Genomic DNA, 18401 nt, shown 5'->3' on the forward strand with positions numbered 1-18401 from the left:
TTTTTTTGTAATTTTAAATATAACTGTTCGTTAGCTTAGACGGTGGTGGTAACAACTTAGGGCAACTTTCTTGAGAATGTTTTGTTTGATTGTCGGTAAAGTAGTCACATATTAAGTAAAATTCTAAATATTATGTGATGAGAACGAACGTAAATATAATACACATCAATGCACGGAAGTGATGTATTCCTAGAGAAAATTAATGTGTCAAAAATTGATGCACGTTAGAGGGTTTGATGTACATGAAAGCGACGTACGTAATGCATGAAAGTAATGTATTCCTAAAGAGACGTAGGGTGCCTGAAATTGATGCACATCTATTCGTCTTGCTTGCATATTCTAACCCTATAGTAGGTCAGTCAATATGAGTCCTAAAAGTTAATAGGTCTTTTAAAAATATAAAATAAAAAAAAATTATTTGTATTTTTTAAGAAATTGAAACAAACTAAATTAATAAGAATATTTGAACATTTATTGGTTTAATAAATAATTAAGAAGCTAAGTGGTTGTCATCATCTCAATTTCCATCTATTTCCATTAAATATAAAAACAATTCCACTTCATCATTTCACCTTTTTCCCAAATATTTATTTTAATTCAAGTGGTTCATCTTGAATTATTGAGTGTTTTTAAAAAATTTAATTATAATAATTCTATTTTCTTATTTATAAATTTTATAAACTAAAAATGAAATAAAATGAGTGTATATTATTAAATACAAAATTAAAATTAATAATATCAAACTTTTATTAAAAATAATGAAATCGGTTGAATTAAAATATAATTAAATAATTTATTTACAAGGAGAAAGTTTGAAATTTCACTTTATATTTATAATTCACTTTTATAAAAAATAATAATAATAAAAATGACATATTCGGAATTTAAACTATTTTAATGTTTTTTGGATTTTTATATTCACATTTTATTCTAAATATTAATATTTCTAATTTTTTTTTTCTCTAAATCGTTTTATTTCTTATATATGCATATTTTTTTCTTTTTAATTTCATTGGATAAAAGTCCAACGTCCGCTAATTTAGAGAATGTATATCAAGTTTATAATCAAAGAATACTATCTTTCTATTAGTATGAGATATTTTGAGGAAGCTCAGAAAATATTTAAAATAATAATAATAATAATAAAATTAGAATTTAGAAAAAGAAAAATAAAAAGAATGTCATGCTCACACGTTTTGTTCGAGACGTCTTGCACGTCTCAACTAAATATATTAAATAAATAAATTTATTTATTTATTTTTATTATTTACATTAAATTTTTGTTCAAAATAATGAAACATCATTTGTCTCATTATATAAAAGGATAAGGTTTCTAGTGGGTGGGAATTTTAATCTCTTTTCTAATTAAAAAAATTAAAAAGTAAAAAAAATAAATTAAAATTAAAATTAAAAGCTTGGAACTAGTTGTATGTCCTTTCAAGTAGGGGCCCACGGCTTCGGGACCAGATTTATATGCCACGTGGAGGGACTTTGTTTACTAGTTTCCCACGCGCGTTAGAGAGCGCGTGGAAGGTGAGTGGGTGCGAAGCACATGCTACGCGCGTTGTGGTGACGTCACGATGATAGTGATATAAAGGGTTTCTTATAAATTTAATTTATTTTTGTGGAGTAAATATTTCAATTTATCGCGAGATGATATCGTGGGAAATTGAAATGGATTATATTATAAACCCATATTATTATTATTATTATTTTTAAATTAAAACATGTATAATATAACACATATAATGGTTATATAAAAATTTTAACGTGTTCATTAATTATTTAATAATAATTGAGCTTTTAATTTTAACCTAATATTTACTTTAATAACTATAGTTTATAATTATGTACATTATTAATTAAAAAGTTCTTAAATCTAGTCGGAAATTTCATTCAGAAGTAAGTAGCAATTTTCCATTTTATTTCATATTACGATGTTGTAAAGTTGGGCTCGGCTCGGCTCGGCTCTATGAGTGTCATTTTCTATCTGTAAAGGTACGGTCTCCCAAGGCTCCCGCTCATACACAACTAGAGAATTGGTACAGTCCAATAAAATGAGTTCATTGTCCACACTAGTCACATAACGTAACGATTCAGGTCTCATAAATGCATGTTGCATGTTCGTGTTCATACATGCATGTCTAACCACATTAGACAGGTTATATATGTCTAATACTCAACCGTTTTCAATATTTTCTTACATTTAGGACGTCCTATTTTTTTAATTTTTTTTTACATGTACATAGTTACAACTCTCAGGAGTAGTAGAAGTTGAATCATAATAAATATTTTATTTTGAAGAAAATAGAGGGAATATAACCTAACTAACTATTTAGTGTAAGAGTATTCGTGGGTTGGGTTTAGTCGTATTCAGATGTTTTTTTAATTCAGCCTAATTATTCAGTGTAAGTTTAATAGTTGGAGAGGGGAACGAAAAATCTTTCTAGTAGACATGTTGTAAAACCAACCGTGAGGCTGACGAAGATACGTAACGGGCTAAAGTGGATAATATTTGCTAGTTGTGGCTTTGGGTTGTTACAAAATATTGTTCGTTTTGGCTCGTTACGTATTGATGTCAATCTCACGGTTTTAAAACGCGTTTACTAGAGAAAGGTTTTCATATCCTTATAAGGAATGCTTCATTTACCTCTCCGACCGATGTGAGATCTTAGAATCCACCTCCATTGGGGACCCATTGTCCTTGCTAGCACATCGCCTAGTGTCTAGCCTGATACCGTTTGTAATAACCCAAACCCATAGCTAGGAGATATTGTCCACTTTGGCCCATTACCTATCACCATCAACCTCACTGTTTCACACACCTGTTTTGGTGAAATCCAATTAATCATTAATTTTATTTATGATTATTTTTTTAATATTTCAAATTAACACAAGACGTTTAATATATTCCGACAATTGCAAAAGAGATAGTACAAGACGTTTTTAACCTGGTTTACTTTTCAAACCTACTTCACGAGGCACGCCTATAGAATAAAATTAAACGGTCAAATATAGATAAGTTACATGGATTTAAAAGGCTGAATATAATATCGTATTTAGAAAATTTAATTTATGACGTAAAAAAAAAACAAAATAGAGTGAAAGTACGAGCAATATCACAATCTCGCTTTCACAAATTGACACGTGTCATTTTATACATCGACGTCATTTGATTTAACATATGGTACAATGATGAGATTAATGGTAAGAAAAAATGGGTTGATTAATGAAAATTTGACCTAGAAAAAAACTATGAAGGGAAATGAAAAGGGATATTAAATGTCCCTTTCACCCTTTTTATTTTTTTTATTTTTAAATAAAGGTAGTAATCCTCTGCGGACATTCCTATAAATGGTTTAATCATCAATCATCATTACTCTCTAAATCATCACAATATCTTTGGTGGGCTCCATCAATAATCAATACTGATTTCTATTTTTGTATTGTTGTATTTTCCTCAAAACTTTTATTTGATAACTTTTTTATTTTTATTATTTTGAAATTATGTTTATGAATATTTGATTTTTTTTAAAAAAATTATTATCTATGTTCTAAAAATATATTTAAAATTCAAAGCATATTTTGATGATTATTCAAATATTCCGATTAATTTTTGAGTTGTGAGTAGATAATTAGTTAGAATTTTGGAAGGAAATTTGGGACCTGAAATGGGTGTGACAGTGAATAGGAACGATGGGTTGTGTTCGAGTTTTAACTCTCATTCTATATTGCTGTTACGTCACGTTCAACTAAATTTTCATCCAAACAATTTAATAGATTTCTATTTTAGATAAAATGTGAAGATAATATTGAAAGTGAAAAAGATGGTTTATTATTTATTTTAACGATATTATTTTGAAAATAGTTACTTTCAATTAAAAAAACACGACGATATATTTTCTCAATAAACCATTTTATTCGAGGTGATAAACAATTAAAATTAATTACTAGATTAAATTATATAAAATATTCAAATTATTGTTACAATTTATTCCTTGTCAAAAGATATTGTAATCAAATTTTACACGTCAATTACCGTACGTGTGTGAACATGATATTGTAAATAATATCATGTATACTTGAACAAATTTTAAGGTTGAATGGAGAAACTAGGAATAACTCGACCAACTTGGACTATCTAACTCAAATTATAATGGTTGAGTTGGGTTAGATTTTTATCGGTTTGAATTGGGTTGAAATTTTGAAAAATTTGAAAATTCAAGTTGAAATTGTTTTGATTTGGTCGAAGATTGGAATACAACTCAACCCTAGCTTACTTAAAAAGATTAAGAATACTTAACATTTGTAACCGTTGTTATTTGATATTTGGATTTAATGAAATTTTAGTTATCAAATAAGTATAATTTTTAAAATAATTCTATATAAAAAAAGAACAACTCCATACAACAAAACCAATTGAGTTTGGTTGAGAACTCTATTCAGGTTGCTTGCTTGAGTCACCAACCTAACCAATCCAAAAATTTTGAAAACTCTATTAGATTGTCTGAGTCACTAACCAAACCAATCCAAATTTTTTGAAAACTCTATTCAGGTTGCTTGAGTCACCAACCTAACCAATCCAAAATTTTTGAAAACTCTATTCAGATTGCCTGAGTCACCAACCAAACCAATCCAAAATTTTTGAAAACTCTATTGAGGTTGCCTGAGTCACCAACCAAACCAATCCAATTTTTTTGAAAACTCTATCCACCTTGCTTGAGTCACCAACCTAACCAATCTAAAATTTTTTACTGGTCCAAAAGATTTTTTCAACCGAACTCATGTACACCGGTAAATAAAAATAAGGACCAAAATATTCAAAACAAACAAAAAAAAACATTAGATTTGAAGATCCATTACATGGATTTCACGACCAATTTGAACTTTGTCACCTTGGAAATTATTTAAAATGACCAATTTGTACGCAAAAAGTAATCCATTCTTATGTCATCATGTTGTGCACTAAGAATCATATACTAAAAAAAAATGTCATTTTCTCTATCCACTTGTCCTAAAGTTAATTTGCTTTCATTTAATCAAAATTCTACACGGATATAGAAAACTACACGACTTATTTGGACATAAAGTAGGATCGAAAACAAGACCAGTAATAGATTCTTGGTCGAGGAACGATTGCAACCATTGGTGGTCAAATTATCATACGAAAAAATTATTTATTTTAAAGTTTCTTTTTTCTAACTCGGTAGGTTGCAAGAACCTAGTGGCATTCGAGCTAGCAAAGTATTGTTCATTTTTGTTCGACCTGGGTACCCGTCTTGAAATTATATTGTCGGTTAAATTATACGTTTAGCCCGCTAAAATTTTAACATCAAAATTTTAATCTATTTTGGTTTCCAAGCAAGGCTCAAGTGTTCCAAAAAAAAAAAAACTATTGAAATGCTAATAAGTTACAAGGTGATGTTCTTGCTCTGATGAGTGGAAGAAGAGGCAGATAGCTGACATATCATCCATTGCAATGCCTCGTCTCTTCCGTTTCCATGCCCGAACAGCACACTCGACCAGACGTTTCGACGATTTTGTTCTATCCGGTGTCGATGATACAATCTCCACTGCTTCTTGGTTGGTGACAACATCCCATACCTAACAAAACGAACATAAAGAAGAGGAAGTTATTTCAACCACACAGTTTTCGACGTTTTCGGGACGACGTTTTTCGATCGTTCTTCTTACCCCATCAGTTGCCAATATAATGAATTGGTCTCTGCTGGTAATACTTCTATATGTAACTTCTGGCACAGAAATGAGTCCAAATTCTTTAATACAATAATCACCGAAGGCTCTCGACATCGCCAACCCGGGCGTTTCCTCGTTCGGAAGCCAGACCCTATGAACTCCCGGCTCGTCGTTTAAACAAAACACCCTCCCATTGCATTGAATTATCCGCTCGGCCTCCTCTAGAGATAGTTAAAGATCAATAAGTAAACAAAGTTCAACTACTTATCCATTTTCGATATAGAGATAGAGAGAAGAGCGAGACTAACGAGGTAGGTTCGGTTTGAAGTCGACGGTGAGCTGAACCGGTACTACACTTCCATCATCAGAAGTAGTACCCAAGACTGCTCGGGAGTCGCCAACGTTGGCTAAAACGACTAGCTCGCCCTGGAAAGTAAAGAATACAATTGGATTTTAACATTCAATTCAGGCAAGTGAAACATAAACCATGCACATTTGATTATGATACTCCTATATAAGAACATTTTACCTGTTTAACAATGGACAGTGCAGTTGTTCCACTGTAAAACGTATCGATTTTACGGTGCTGTTCGAGTTCGTGATCGATGGCAGCACAAGTTCTTAAATAGGAATGCTTCCATATGTCGAACCGCTGATGCTTCTTTTCTGAATCCAATTCCGGGTCGAGGAAAGCTTGAGCAAGTCCTTGCTGCCAATGGCACAGCAAAGATGGTGGCATCGATTCTCTTACCGCCTTCGCAACGAAATGACCCCACGGTCCGTGCCCATCGAAAACCCCACAAAATATCAAGTCTTCTTGGCATCCAAATTCCTACGCACACAAAAAAACAACCAGTTTTATATTGCAAAAGAGAACGAAGCATAAGCATTCTTTATAAGGGTTTGAAAACCTCTCTCTAGCTGACGCGTTTTAGAAACCTTGAGGGAAGCCCAAAAGGGAAAACCCAAAAAAGACAATATCTGTTAGCGGTAGGTTTGGGCTGTTATAAATGGTATCAGAGCCAGACACTGGGTGGTGTACCAGCGAGGACGCTAGGCCCCCAAAATAGGTAGATTGTGAGATCCCACATCGATTAGAGAGCGGAACGAAGCATTCCTTATAAAAGTGTGGAAACCTCTCCCTAGCAGACGCGTTTTAAAAACCTTGAGGGGAATCCCGAAAGGGAAAGGCCAAAAGGATAATATCTGCTAGCGGTGAGCTTGGGCTTGGGCTGTTATAAATGGTATCAGAGCCAGACACTGGGTGGTGTACCAGCGAGGACGCTAGGCCCCCAAATATGTGGATTGTGAGATCCCACATCGATTAGAGAGCGGAACGAAGCATTCCTTATAAAAGTGTGGAAACCTCTCCCTAGCAGACGCGTTTTAAAAACCTTGAGGGGAATCCCGAAAGGGAAAGGCCAAAAGGATAATATCTGCTAGCGGTGAGCTTGGGCTTGGGCTGTTATAAATGGTATCAGAGCCAGACACTGGGTGGTGTACCAGCGAGGACGCTAGGCCCCCAAATATGTGGATTGTGAGATCCCACATCGATTAGAGAGCAGAACGAAGCATTCCTTATAAAAGTGTGGAAACCTCTCCCTAATAGACGCATTTCAAAAACCTTAAGGGGAAGCCCGAAAGGTATAACTCTTCATCCACAATATATTGCACTGACAACGTAAAATCTCATCCTCCCCACACATTGATTGTCCCGTTATGTNTGCAGCAATCTTGGTTAACTCCTTTTTCGCCTTTTTTCGAGAACACCGAAGCAAAAGTATTCGAACCTTCGGCATTGACGACACCAGTGGTGCACAATATCGAGTCTTTCCTTTTCGCATCCTTGATCATGGCTTTTGCAGCTTCTCGCCCTCCCTCGTCAACTAGACTCGCCGAGTTTCTACCTTTCTTGAAGGAAAACGACCTTGCTAGCCCATTGAACATGGTGGAGAAATGCCCCATCAGCTTTGAAATTTCAATTCTCCTAAAGAATCAGCTTCTGAACATCAAACAGCTTATGATCAGTTAAATCCAAAGAAAACTATGGATTAGAAAAGGAATAAAGGGAAAGGTGTTTTGCATAACAGCTTCAAGCCACTAAACGTAAGAACAGGACAGTCAAAAGGAGTGGTTTCATTGAGTAAAGAACAAGATCTGACTCAGAAAGTTAAGAATCTTTGTACTTTTTTAGAACAGGAATGACATGTCACAGTGAATTTGTAAGCCATTATCACAAGATTTCTCAATAAACAGCTGAAACCTCAAAGAATATTGTAAAGAACTCACAGGAAGGCTATTAAACTTAGAGGAAAAGCATAAATGTAAGACAAAAAGGACAAGAATTCTGGAAAGTTGACCAATTTTCTATCCCCAACTTGCCTTGGATAAACATAAAAAATTAATCCACTTGAAGCCTCTCATCAGAGATCCCACGTTCGTTGGGGGTGGAGAACGAAACCCTCTTTATAAGGGTGTGGAAATTTCTCCCTAATAGACGCGTTTTAGAAATCTTGAGGGGAAGCCCGAAAGGAAAAGTCCAAAAAGGACAATATCGGCTAGCGGTGGACTTGGACCGTTACAAATGGTATCAAAGCAAGACAACGGGCGATGTGCTAGTGAGGAGGCTGAGCTTTGAAGGGGGTGGACACGAGACGGTGTGCCAGCAAAAGGGTGGATTGGGGAAGTCCCACATCAATTGGAAGAAGGGAACGAGTACCAATGAGGATGCTGGGCCACGAATAGGGGTGGATTGTGAGATCCCACATTGGTTGGGGAGAAGAACAAAACACCCTTTATAAAGGAAAGCCCAAAGAGAAAAATATCAGCTAGTGGTGAATTTGGGCCTACAAATGGTATCAAAGCCAGACACCGGGCGATGTGCTAGCGAGGAGGCTGAGCTCCGAAGGAGGTGGACACGAGGCAGTGTGCCATCAAGGATACTGGACCTCAAAAGGGGTGGATTGGAGGGGTTCCACATCGATTGGAAGAAGGGAACGAGTACTAGCGAAGACGCTGGGCCCCAAATGGGGTCGGGGCTGGATTGTGAGATCCCATATTGGTTGGAGAGGAGAACAAAACACCGTTTATAAGTAAAAGCTCAAAGAGGACAATATCTGCTAGTCGTAGATTTGAGCCATTACATCTTCTTTTGAACTTTTCTCAGCTCCCAAACAAAAGTATATGCTAAGATTTGCAGAACAGATTCATATACTTTCATATGCTAACACTCTAAATTGAAAAATCTCTTCATTCAGTGCTACAAATTGCACAATCCTTTAGAACAAACAATCCCACAAAAGCTGTAAGACAAGAAAATCACTTCAAATTTTCTCGACAACCAAACAAACAAACAAACACAATGGAGAGAAAAATTGCAGACAAGACACCAAAACCCAGATTTCATTTCTTCGATTCTGTCAACAGTTTCATATACAACCAAAAACAACGCATTCAAAATCCAGAACTCAAACAAAGCAAAGGGATAAAAAAAGAACCCAGAAAAACAACCTTGATTTCTCAGAAAAAATCCAAGTCCAGGATAATGGTAGACGAGTGAAGCAGCTTACAGAGGCGGAATACGAGAAAATCGCCGTAAAACAGGGCGGCGGAGGGGATTCCGACGAACTGGATCAGCAGTTTGAGTGAAGAAGAGGAGAAATCGATCAGAATCCATAAGAAAAAGAAGAAATAATTTGGAATCGGTGAAGATTTATGCAAGAAATAAGAAAACGGAGAAACGACGAAAACTCTAATCGACCGGTTAACTGTATATAATCTTTTCCTTATTCAGTTATTTGACCAAAAATATAAATAAAATAAAAAAGTAAATAAAATAAAATAAAAAATTTATATTTAATAAATCAACTAATTTCTTAAAATTATAAATTTTTAAAGTTTTGAACTACTAAATTAAACTAAAAGATTAATAATTTTTTATTACACTAATTTAAATATTAAAATCCAACGCTTCTTTCAAGAAACCCAACATACACGTGGCGATCTATTTACCAAGTAATTAAAAAACGGCACCATATAATTCTTCACTAATTTAAAATTAAAAGTATATAATATATCAGTCCGTTCTTCCAAATTAGGTATATACTTCTTTTAAGAAAATAAAATATTTGTCACAAACGGAATATAATTATTATTATATATTACCCGACAATTCTTTTTTTTTTTTTAATCTTTAAAATGTAATTTAATATTTTTACTTGTATTAAAAATAAATATAATTTTTAATATTTTTAATACCCATAACAAATTTCATCATTTAAACGTTTAAAAAATATGAATGAACCAAAAAAAAATATCTTTGAGTGAACCAATCAATAATTGACACGTATTTTATAGATAAAATTTAACACTCTTTTTAATAATTTTGGTGACACGTGGAAGATAAGAGACGAAAATATCAAATCCCATTAATATATGGCTTCAAGAAGCCTCGTAATTATTTTATTATTATAATTGAAAATTCTCATTAATTAAAATATGTTATCTTTTAAATATTTTGTCAATTAAAAAATAATAATTACCCATCATAATTATTATTATTATTATTTATTAATATTATATCATCGTCATAATCATCCTTTTATTTTTTCAATATAACTTTTATTAAAAACGCAAAAATGTCTTAATAAATCTAACAATGTTCTAATTTTTTATTTACCATATGAAAAATGTGAAAAATTACGTTGGGATGAAGATTTGGATATGACGGGATGGGAAATATAATCTCCATCTGCAACTCCATTTCTCCTTTATTTCCGGTTTAAACAGGGATTCTTATTCTGTTTAGAGCAAATTCTTATGAGACCGAACTCTACAGGTTAAATAAACATCTTTACTTGTAGTGTTGCATAAAAACACTTCAACACGAGAGCTCAACAAGAGCTTCAAGCCACGACAAATTAAGTTGCATTATTGATTAAATTATGTTTGAATAAATCGATGAAATACTTTATATTTAATTATGATTTAAAGTTGTATCCTTAAATCTATAATTATTTTTACCCCATTCATTAATGAAAATGTTAAAATAAACTATAATTATTATGATATTTGCTTATTCCCTTCCCTTTTTGTGATAAGGCCACAAAATTTTCAAATAAAATATTAAAATTATAAATTAAAAGCTATTAAAATATATTCTTTTTTTTTTCTTCTAATATTTTATATTGGATAAAGAAGAGTGGAGAAAAAATAAATTATAAATTAAATTTAAAGCCACTTTAGAGGGATGGGATTCATTCCATGGTTACAATTGGAAAGGTATATATTTGGATAATCTATTTTATTTATTTCATAATATTAATTTCATTAATCATTAAAGGCGATTAAAAAAAAATACAATGATTCACTTATGGATACGCCAATCAGATAAAATTCCTGAAATAAATTTACATTTAAGGAAAGACTGAATTTATAAAAAATCTTTTAAATTTTGTACTTTATTTCAAAATTACCCTTAACTTACTAAAAAAAAAAAACCATTAAATTAAAAAAATATTATTAAATTTTCAAAAGTTTGGTTAATCTCTTAATTTTTTTTTAAAACTTTAAAAAATATATATTATATTTTTTTTTTTATAATTTTCAAAAATACATTTAAAAAATCCTCATAAATTAAAAAATAACATTGAAAAGATGTCGATGCTACCTTTTAAATTCAATGAATATTTTTTAAACATATTATCAACCATTTTTATCATTTTTATCATTTAATGAAATATAATAATAATAATAATAATAATAAGAAAAATAATAAGTGGGGCCCACAGTCGTCCCTTTTTTGTTGGGGAGGAAGATTTGCGAAAGTCCCTTCCTTTGGGATTGTGGTCCATAGTTATTATCCAAATCTAAGGATAGAGAGAAAGGGTTGGGTTGTGTTTGGGTGTAATCATTCACACCTTTATTTTGGTACACTCCACCTTTTAAAACTCTACACGTGTACGCCAATGGATGGTCTTTATTCGAATATTATTGGGTCCCACACTTTTTTGACTGAAAAAGAAAAATCAACCGCAAATTTCAGCCACAAGTTTTAATTGTCATATCAATAATAATATAAAAAAAGTTCTTTATATATTGTTGTAATTATTATTATTATTTCTAAACTCATTCTTATTTTATATCTTTTTTGTTAAATAATACTCTAAATTTAATCATGAAAAACAAAATATTCATTAGATTTCATTAGTATGAAAAAAAAAAGAAGTCTTTTAAGTATAAAATTATTAAAAATAAACGAAGCTCCTAATAATTATATTTTCTCATTTCTATTAGAACATTTAACACCTAAAAAAACACGAACCGCCTTTTGCTGGAGGATAATTGGGAGAGACACACTTATGATTAATTTGTTTCACACCACGTAACTTTATACTTTATAAATAGTGTCAAAACACCCTTGTGGATGGACCCTTCATGTTTAACATTAGCAACGTTATTACTTCATTAGATACCTATGAAATAAACCACGTGTGTCAATTCAGTGAAAGCTACCGACAAAATTTAACAAAGTCGGCAAGAAATTACGAGTTCACAACAAGGGTATTTTAAATCAGGATTAACCTAGCGGTCAATGTAATTGTATTATTAGAGGTCGAGTACAAATACCATAGTGACCATTCTAACCCTCCAACAATTAGTGTTAGAATCCTAACTAGCTCTAAGGATATTATCCCTAGAAAAAAGAGAGGGGCATTTTGGGTATTTTATTAAAAAAATAATTTTGATTTTGATACAAAAAGGGGTCCCACAGAAGCGTAAATTATAGCAAATGAGAAAAAGACACGTAATTTTTTCCAACTAAACAATCACGTGGGGCGGTGCAGGCAGCACATGCCGACATCCAGAAGCTGCCCAAATATTTGGAAGTATATTCAATCTACATTATTGATTTATATAAAAAAAAATATATATTTATATAGAAAAAGAAAATTATATAAAAATATTTAAAAAATCAAAATAAATAACATAGCTAGTCTAAACTGAATTACTCTACATTTATTTATCTTTTTTTTTTTAAAAAAAAAAACATATTTTCTATTTTCCTGATTTAAATAGCATCAAAATAAATAAAAAAATTCTAAAAAAAACACGATTTTTTTAATTAGAAAAAAAATCCTACCGAGTTTCGTTCACTAGAAAAGAAAAAAAAACTATTTTAATTAAAATAAATGTATGACTAATAAAAACTATTTGTAAAGAAGTCTTGTAAAAAACTTGTTTTTTTTTTTAATTTTTATAAAATCATATTTACTGAAAAAAAAAATAACTTTATAAACTATTTTAAGGGTTTGAAAACATTTGGAAACAATTTCATTTTTAATATTCAATTTTTGAAAATTGTGCACAATTTCTATAAAAAAAAATAAAATAATAAACTAGTTTTCAGTTTTTCAAAAACTTAATTTAGATTTTTGAAAACGTTTTTAATAGAATATTTATATGAGATCCCACATCTGTTATAGAGGGGAACGAAGCATATCACGAGCGTAAAAACCTCTCCCTAGCACGTTCTAAAACTTTGAAGGGATGCCCAAGAGTGAAAGCCTAACAAAGATAATATCAACTTGCGGTGGACTTGGGCTATTACAAATAGTATCAAAGCCAAGCACCAGATAATGTACCAGCGAGTACAGTGGCCCCCGCGAATCATTTTTATAAGAGTGTATAAACCTCTCTCTAGTAAGCCCAGAAAATAATACCAACTAGCGATGGGTTTGAACGGTTACAATTTATAACCTAATTCTTAAATCATTATTGAAACTCGGAGATGATCACTAAAAAAGGGTTTATGTTTTCTACAAGTGGGGTTAGGGCATAAAGAGTGAACTTGTAAATTACTTCATATTTGTTGGCTCATAATTACTCGCAAGAATTTAAGTTTATTGCACACAAAATTTGACAAATTTGGTCAACAAAGCTATGAACTCATGTGGGTTGGTTTTGTGTTCTTATTGGCCAAACCCTAATCTAAGCCCTATTCAAGATTCACAACCTCTAAATTGAAGGTTTTTTTTTTTTTTTTTTTTTTTTTTTTTTTTTTTTTTTTTTTTNCTAATGAAACCTACTAAATTCTAGAAATAAGATCAAAGAGATTTGGTGGAAGTCACCATCTAAACTCCCTTATTATGATAATAAAAGCTTGAGAAGCAAGCAAACAATAGTGGAACATAGAAGATTTTGTATACTTCGTTCCGATTGCACAAAGATAGAATGGTAATGTAACGACCCATATCTAGGATTCGGTACTTATGTGCTCCGACATCCTCCTGCATCCCATGTGACATGGTTATGTTGTTACACCTCACTTCTAACAGTGAAGACTATCAACACATTAAAATGAGAAATCTAACAGTGAAGACTATCAACACATATTAAAATGAGTTTTTCTAGCATGTTTTGTCTTCACTTACATCTATCCTAGAAAAATTTTCATAAAATCACTCAACATAGAATTGGGGGAAGTAAGAACCAAATCTTAAATGAACTCCACGAAACTGGAAAGGACGGAACCTATCCCATGCCTCTCTAGTCCTATTAGTCACAGTGTGGGTGTCTTTTTCTACCAACCAAGTGGCCAAAACAATAATGGTTTTAGAATGTTCAACGCGTAACTTCGATTATTTGATACCTTTTCTCCCCTTTCTTTGCTTGGCCACAACTGAATTCTTGTTCCCAAGCCAAAAATGAAAGCATTTACATTAAAGATAATGTTCCCTACTCTTGACTGTGACATTTTTAGACACGAAAAGGGCAATACCGTCTCTCTTACCTCTTACCAGATCTTAGAAAGCTTTTAATGTAAGAAAAGATAACAAGAATAGGGTCATTCAGAAGTAATGGTAGACATTAATTTTGTTAGTTCGCTCTCATTTTGTAACATCCTATAACATTCTAAGTACACCACTAGTATATATTATTCTCTTTGAGTTTTTTTTTTCTGGTTTTTTCCTCAATGTTTTAAGACGTGTCTGCTAGGGAGAGGTTTTCACACCCTTATAAAAAATGCCCTCTCTAACTGATGTGGGATCTCACAATCGACCCCCTTTAGGGCCCAGCGAGGACGCTGGGCCCGTTCCCCTCTCTAATCAATGTGGGACCCTCCAATCCATCCCCCTTCGGGGTCCAGCTTCCTCGTTGGCACATTGCCCGATGTCTGGCTCTGATACCATTTGTAATAGAATAAGCCCACCGCTAGCAAATATTGTACTCCTTGGGTTTTTCCTTCCGGGGTTTCACTCAAGGTTCTTAAACGCATCTACTAAGGAGAGGTTTCCACACCATTACAAAAAATGTTTCGTTCCCCTCCCCAACCTATATGGGACTTCACAATCCACCCCCCCTTCGGGCCCAGCCTCTTCGCTGGCACATAGCCCGGTGTCTAGCTCTGACATCATTTGAAACAGCTCAAACCCACTGCTTAACAGATATTGTTCTCTTTGGGCTCTCTTCCAAGCTTCCTCTCAAGGTTTTAAAACGCGTTTGCTAGGGAGAGATTTCCACACTCTTATAAAAAATATTTCGCTCCCCTCTCCAACCGACGTGGAATCTCACATATTGTTTAATATGTACAAAAGCTCTGGTTCCGACAGCAAAATATTTATTCAACACATGATATTAGTGAAAAAGTAGTTCACCTACCGAGATCTTGTTTAAAGCATGCAAAATAAAAAAGTAAACAGTCATTTCTACTTTTGACATTTCAAAGACAATAATTAGCTGGATTACCTTAGTCGGTGAAAGGCATGAGAGACTCACCTCAAAGCGAAAAGTGAACTAATTTGTCCTCTTCTTCAAGCGATCAACCTGAAATTGTCTTAACAGCTGCAGGGACTGATGAGGTCAATGCCATCAACATTCCAGCCAACACGTGCCTGCAGAGTTGCCTGAAGATACAAGCACCATTTAAGACTCTTGTGTGTGAATGCAAGACAGAGAAAGAGAAAGGTGGTCCTAATTCAATGGCAATTCACCTCATTATCAAGACCCAACAAGTAGTTCACCAATAAATTGATATATGAAGCCAATGCGAATGCTAAATTCTATCAGATCATCAAGCTAATATTTCCATCGACAATTACGGCCATGGTTGTCTCTACAGAAAACTCCATTAGTCTGTCTTGAAGAACAGATGATAATTATTTTCATTGTCACAGAAAAAGTTGAGGGAAAGGAAACAGTTCAAAGATTCAAAAGTATTTCAGTCATCTACCCCTTGACAGTAAATCAAAACAATACATCAATAACTATTTGAACATTAAGTAACTTCAATTACTAAAAAGCTCGGTAACGGCCAAAGTCCACACCTAGCAAATATTGACTTCTTTGGGTTTTCCCTTTCAGGTTTCCCCTCAAGGTTTTTAAAACACGTTTGCTAGGGAGAGGTTTCCACACCGGATAAAGAATGTTTTGTTCTCCTCCCAACCGATGTGGGATCTCACATAATCTGTTCTCACATCGAGTAAGAGGAGAATTATATGATGTTAGCACTATCAAATTACGTTTCAAAGTTGATCCCATTTTCTGTAACAGCCCAAGCTCGCCGCTAGTAGATATTGTCCTCTTTGGATATTCCCTTTCGGGCTTCCCGTTAAGGTTTTTAAAATACATCTACTAAGGAGAGGTTTCCACCCCTTATAAAGAATGTTTCCTTCTCCTCCTTACCGATGTGGGACTTCACACATCAAGAACTATTTGAACATTAAGATTAACTTCAATTCATCAACAGATAATCTATTCTCACATCGAGTAAGAGGAGAATTATATGATGTTAGCACCGTCAAATTACGTTTCAAAGTTGACCTCATTTTCAATTAAGTGGTAGGTCCGTCCCTTAGCTATGGATTACGTTTCGAAGTTGATCCCAGATTCAACTAAATGGTAGGTCCGTGCCTTAGCTATGGATTTTAAATATCTAGTTTCTGAGAAAGGCATACCAGACGAAAATGCAAGTGGATCATTGCATTGATAAGGAAATAAAGGCAGCCCAAATTTAAAACAAACAGTTATAGATGACAAATTCAAGCAAGATCTACCAGAAGAATCAATGCACCAATCAAGTCTAAGCCACTATCAGTTTTAGCCCAAATTTTTGGGCCCATATAAAAAGTTGTCGAAAGCATTACCTAAATTTTACTTTTCCAGTAACACTAAGTGAAGCCCCATCCTTGAAGATGGCTTCATCCGGTTCAATCCTGATTTTGTTGCAGCCGAAGCCATCCAGTTCAATCCTCTTGCTTACAAGAAGCACTCTGATCTCTACTGCAAGTCAAATCCCATATGAAAGATATGTAAATCATAGTAAATAATCAATAAACTCTTTAGAATGAAGATAAAATGATAGAGTAACTATTAAACTAGTCCTCCAAATTCAAGAATTCATCCTTCAACCATTATTCTTTACTATAACATGTCACAAATCGCCAGAGGTCCAGCGTCCTCGCTAGCACACCGCTCTGGCTCTGATATCATTTGTAATAGCTCAATCCCACTGCTAGTAGATATTGTCCGCTTTAGCCCGTTACGTATTGCTGCTAGCCTCACGGTTTTAATACGCGTCTACTAGGGAGAAGTTTCTACACCTCGTTCCTCTCTCCAACCGAGGTGGGATCTGACAGTTACACAGTTTCCTATCTTAATTCAATGCTTTTGAATCCAACCCCTGACTCTAAATTGAATTATGATCTATAAACGTTCAGAAAGTCGTTCAATCAAGCAGCGATTGTCAAAATTCCAAAATTACAAGTCCATTTCATGTCATTTTGAAACTCAAAACCTCAATAAACTCCATCCAGTGAAGTTCCACTAGGAAACGATTCCTCATGCATTCCAGTAAGGAAACAAAATCTTCGAACTACATTTGGACTAAAATGAAGGATTCAAGAGATCAATGACTACGCTACAGCTCCTTTATCTGTTTCTCAGCATCGAAACAAAAAGTGAAAACCCTAAGGATTCCAGACAAGATAATACATGAATTCTACCGATGAATCATGAGCTGGACAATGGATTGAAATGCGAAAAAAAAAGATGAAAAAAGCAAGTCCCACCGAGAACAATCTTAAACGATCAAAATAATGGATTCGAGAAAATCGAGCACCATAATTGCAGAAGTGGAGCGCAGAAATTTCAAACGAGAGAGCACGCTCATTTACCTGATTCGCGTCTCCCAAAATGACCACAAATTATGACTTCGCGCCCAATTTTTCTTATTGAAAATGGTTGTGAATCAAATTTAATTAACATTGATCTTTTTCACCTTAACCAAATTATTACGAGGCCAATTATGGCTTAAGATATGCTCAAATTTGTTATAAAACCACTTTGGAACCCTTAATGGGACTTAGGAGAAAAGTGTTCTAATTCTATCGTTAGCTCGGGTAGTTACCGTTTCTCATGTTTTAGTCACCTTTCAATGGCTCCCTTAATTATGTGCGAGGAATTTCCCTATTCGAGTAATGGGAAGTGGGCTTATCCCCAAAAATGTTCGTTCCTTTGTTGTTTCCCTATACGAGTAATGGGAAGTGGGCTTGTCCCCAAAAATGTTCGTTCCTTTGTTGTTGGGGCCCAAAATCTTACTTAGTGAGACTTGATTTATAGTTTTGCTACACTACACGACACAAGTGACAGGTGAAGTTGAAGCAGACACGTTTAGTATAAAGAATCTTTCTCGAGCTTAAGTATAA

The 18401-nt window shown here is 33.5% G+C and overlaps 1 protein-coding gene and 1 pseudogene across 1 annotated transcript; both read right to left on the reverse strand.

Annotated features, from left to right (window-relative positions):
* Positions 1 to 5309: 5309 nt before the first annotated feature.
* On the reverse strand, positions 5310 to 9449 carry LOC111804786 (probable protein phosphatase 2C 34). Its single transcript, XM_023689581.1, has 6 exons — positions 9208 to 9449; positions 7395 to 7699; positions 6227 to 6531; positions 6006 to 6123; positions 5695 to 5918; positions 5310 to 5604 (listed from the first exon to the last, which is right to left on the reverse strand). Exons 2-6 carry the CDS (start codon positions 7660 to 7662, stop codon positions 5404 to 5406), a joined length of 1116 nt encoding a protein of 371 aa, XP_023545349.1. The 5' UTR covers positions 7663 to 7699; positions 9208 to 9449; the 3' UTR covers positions 5310 to 5403.
* Positions 9450 to 15305: 5856 nt separating this feature from the next.
* On the reverse strand, positions 15306 to 17961 carry LOC111805556 (annotated as a pseudogene).
* Positions 17962 to 18401: the final 440 nt, after the last annotated feature.

This window comes from Cucurbita pepo, chromosome LG11, assembly GCF_002806865.2.
Source record: "Cucurbita pepo subsp. pepo cultivar mu-cu-16 chromosome LG11, ASM280686v2, whole genome shotgun sequence".
Taxonomy (NCBI): domain Eukaryota; kingdom Viridiplantae; phylum Streptophyta; class Magnoliopsida; order Cucurbitales; family Cucurbitaceae; genus Cucurbita; species Cucurbita pepo.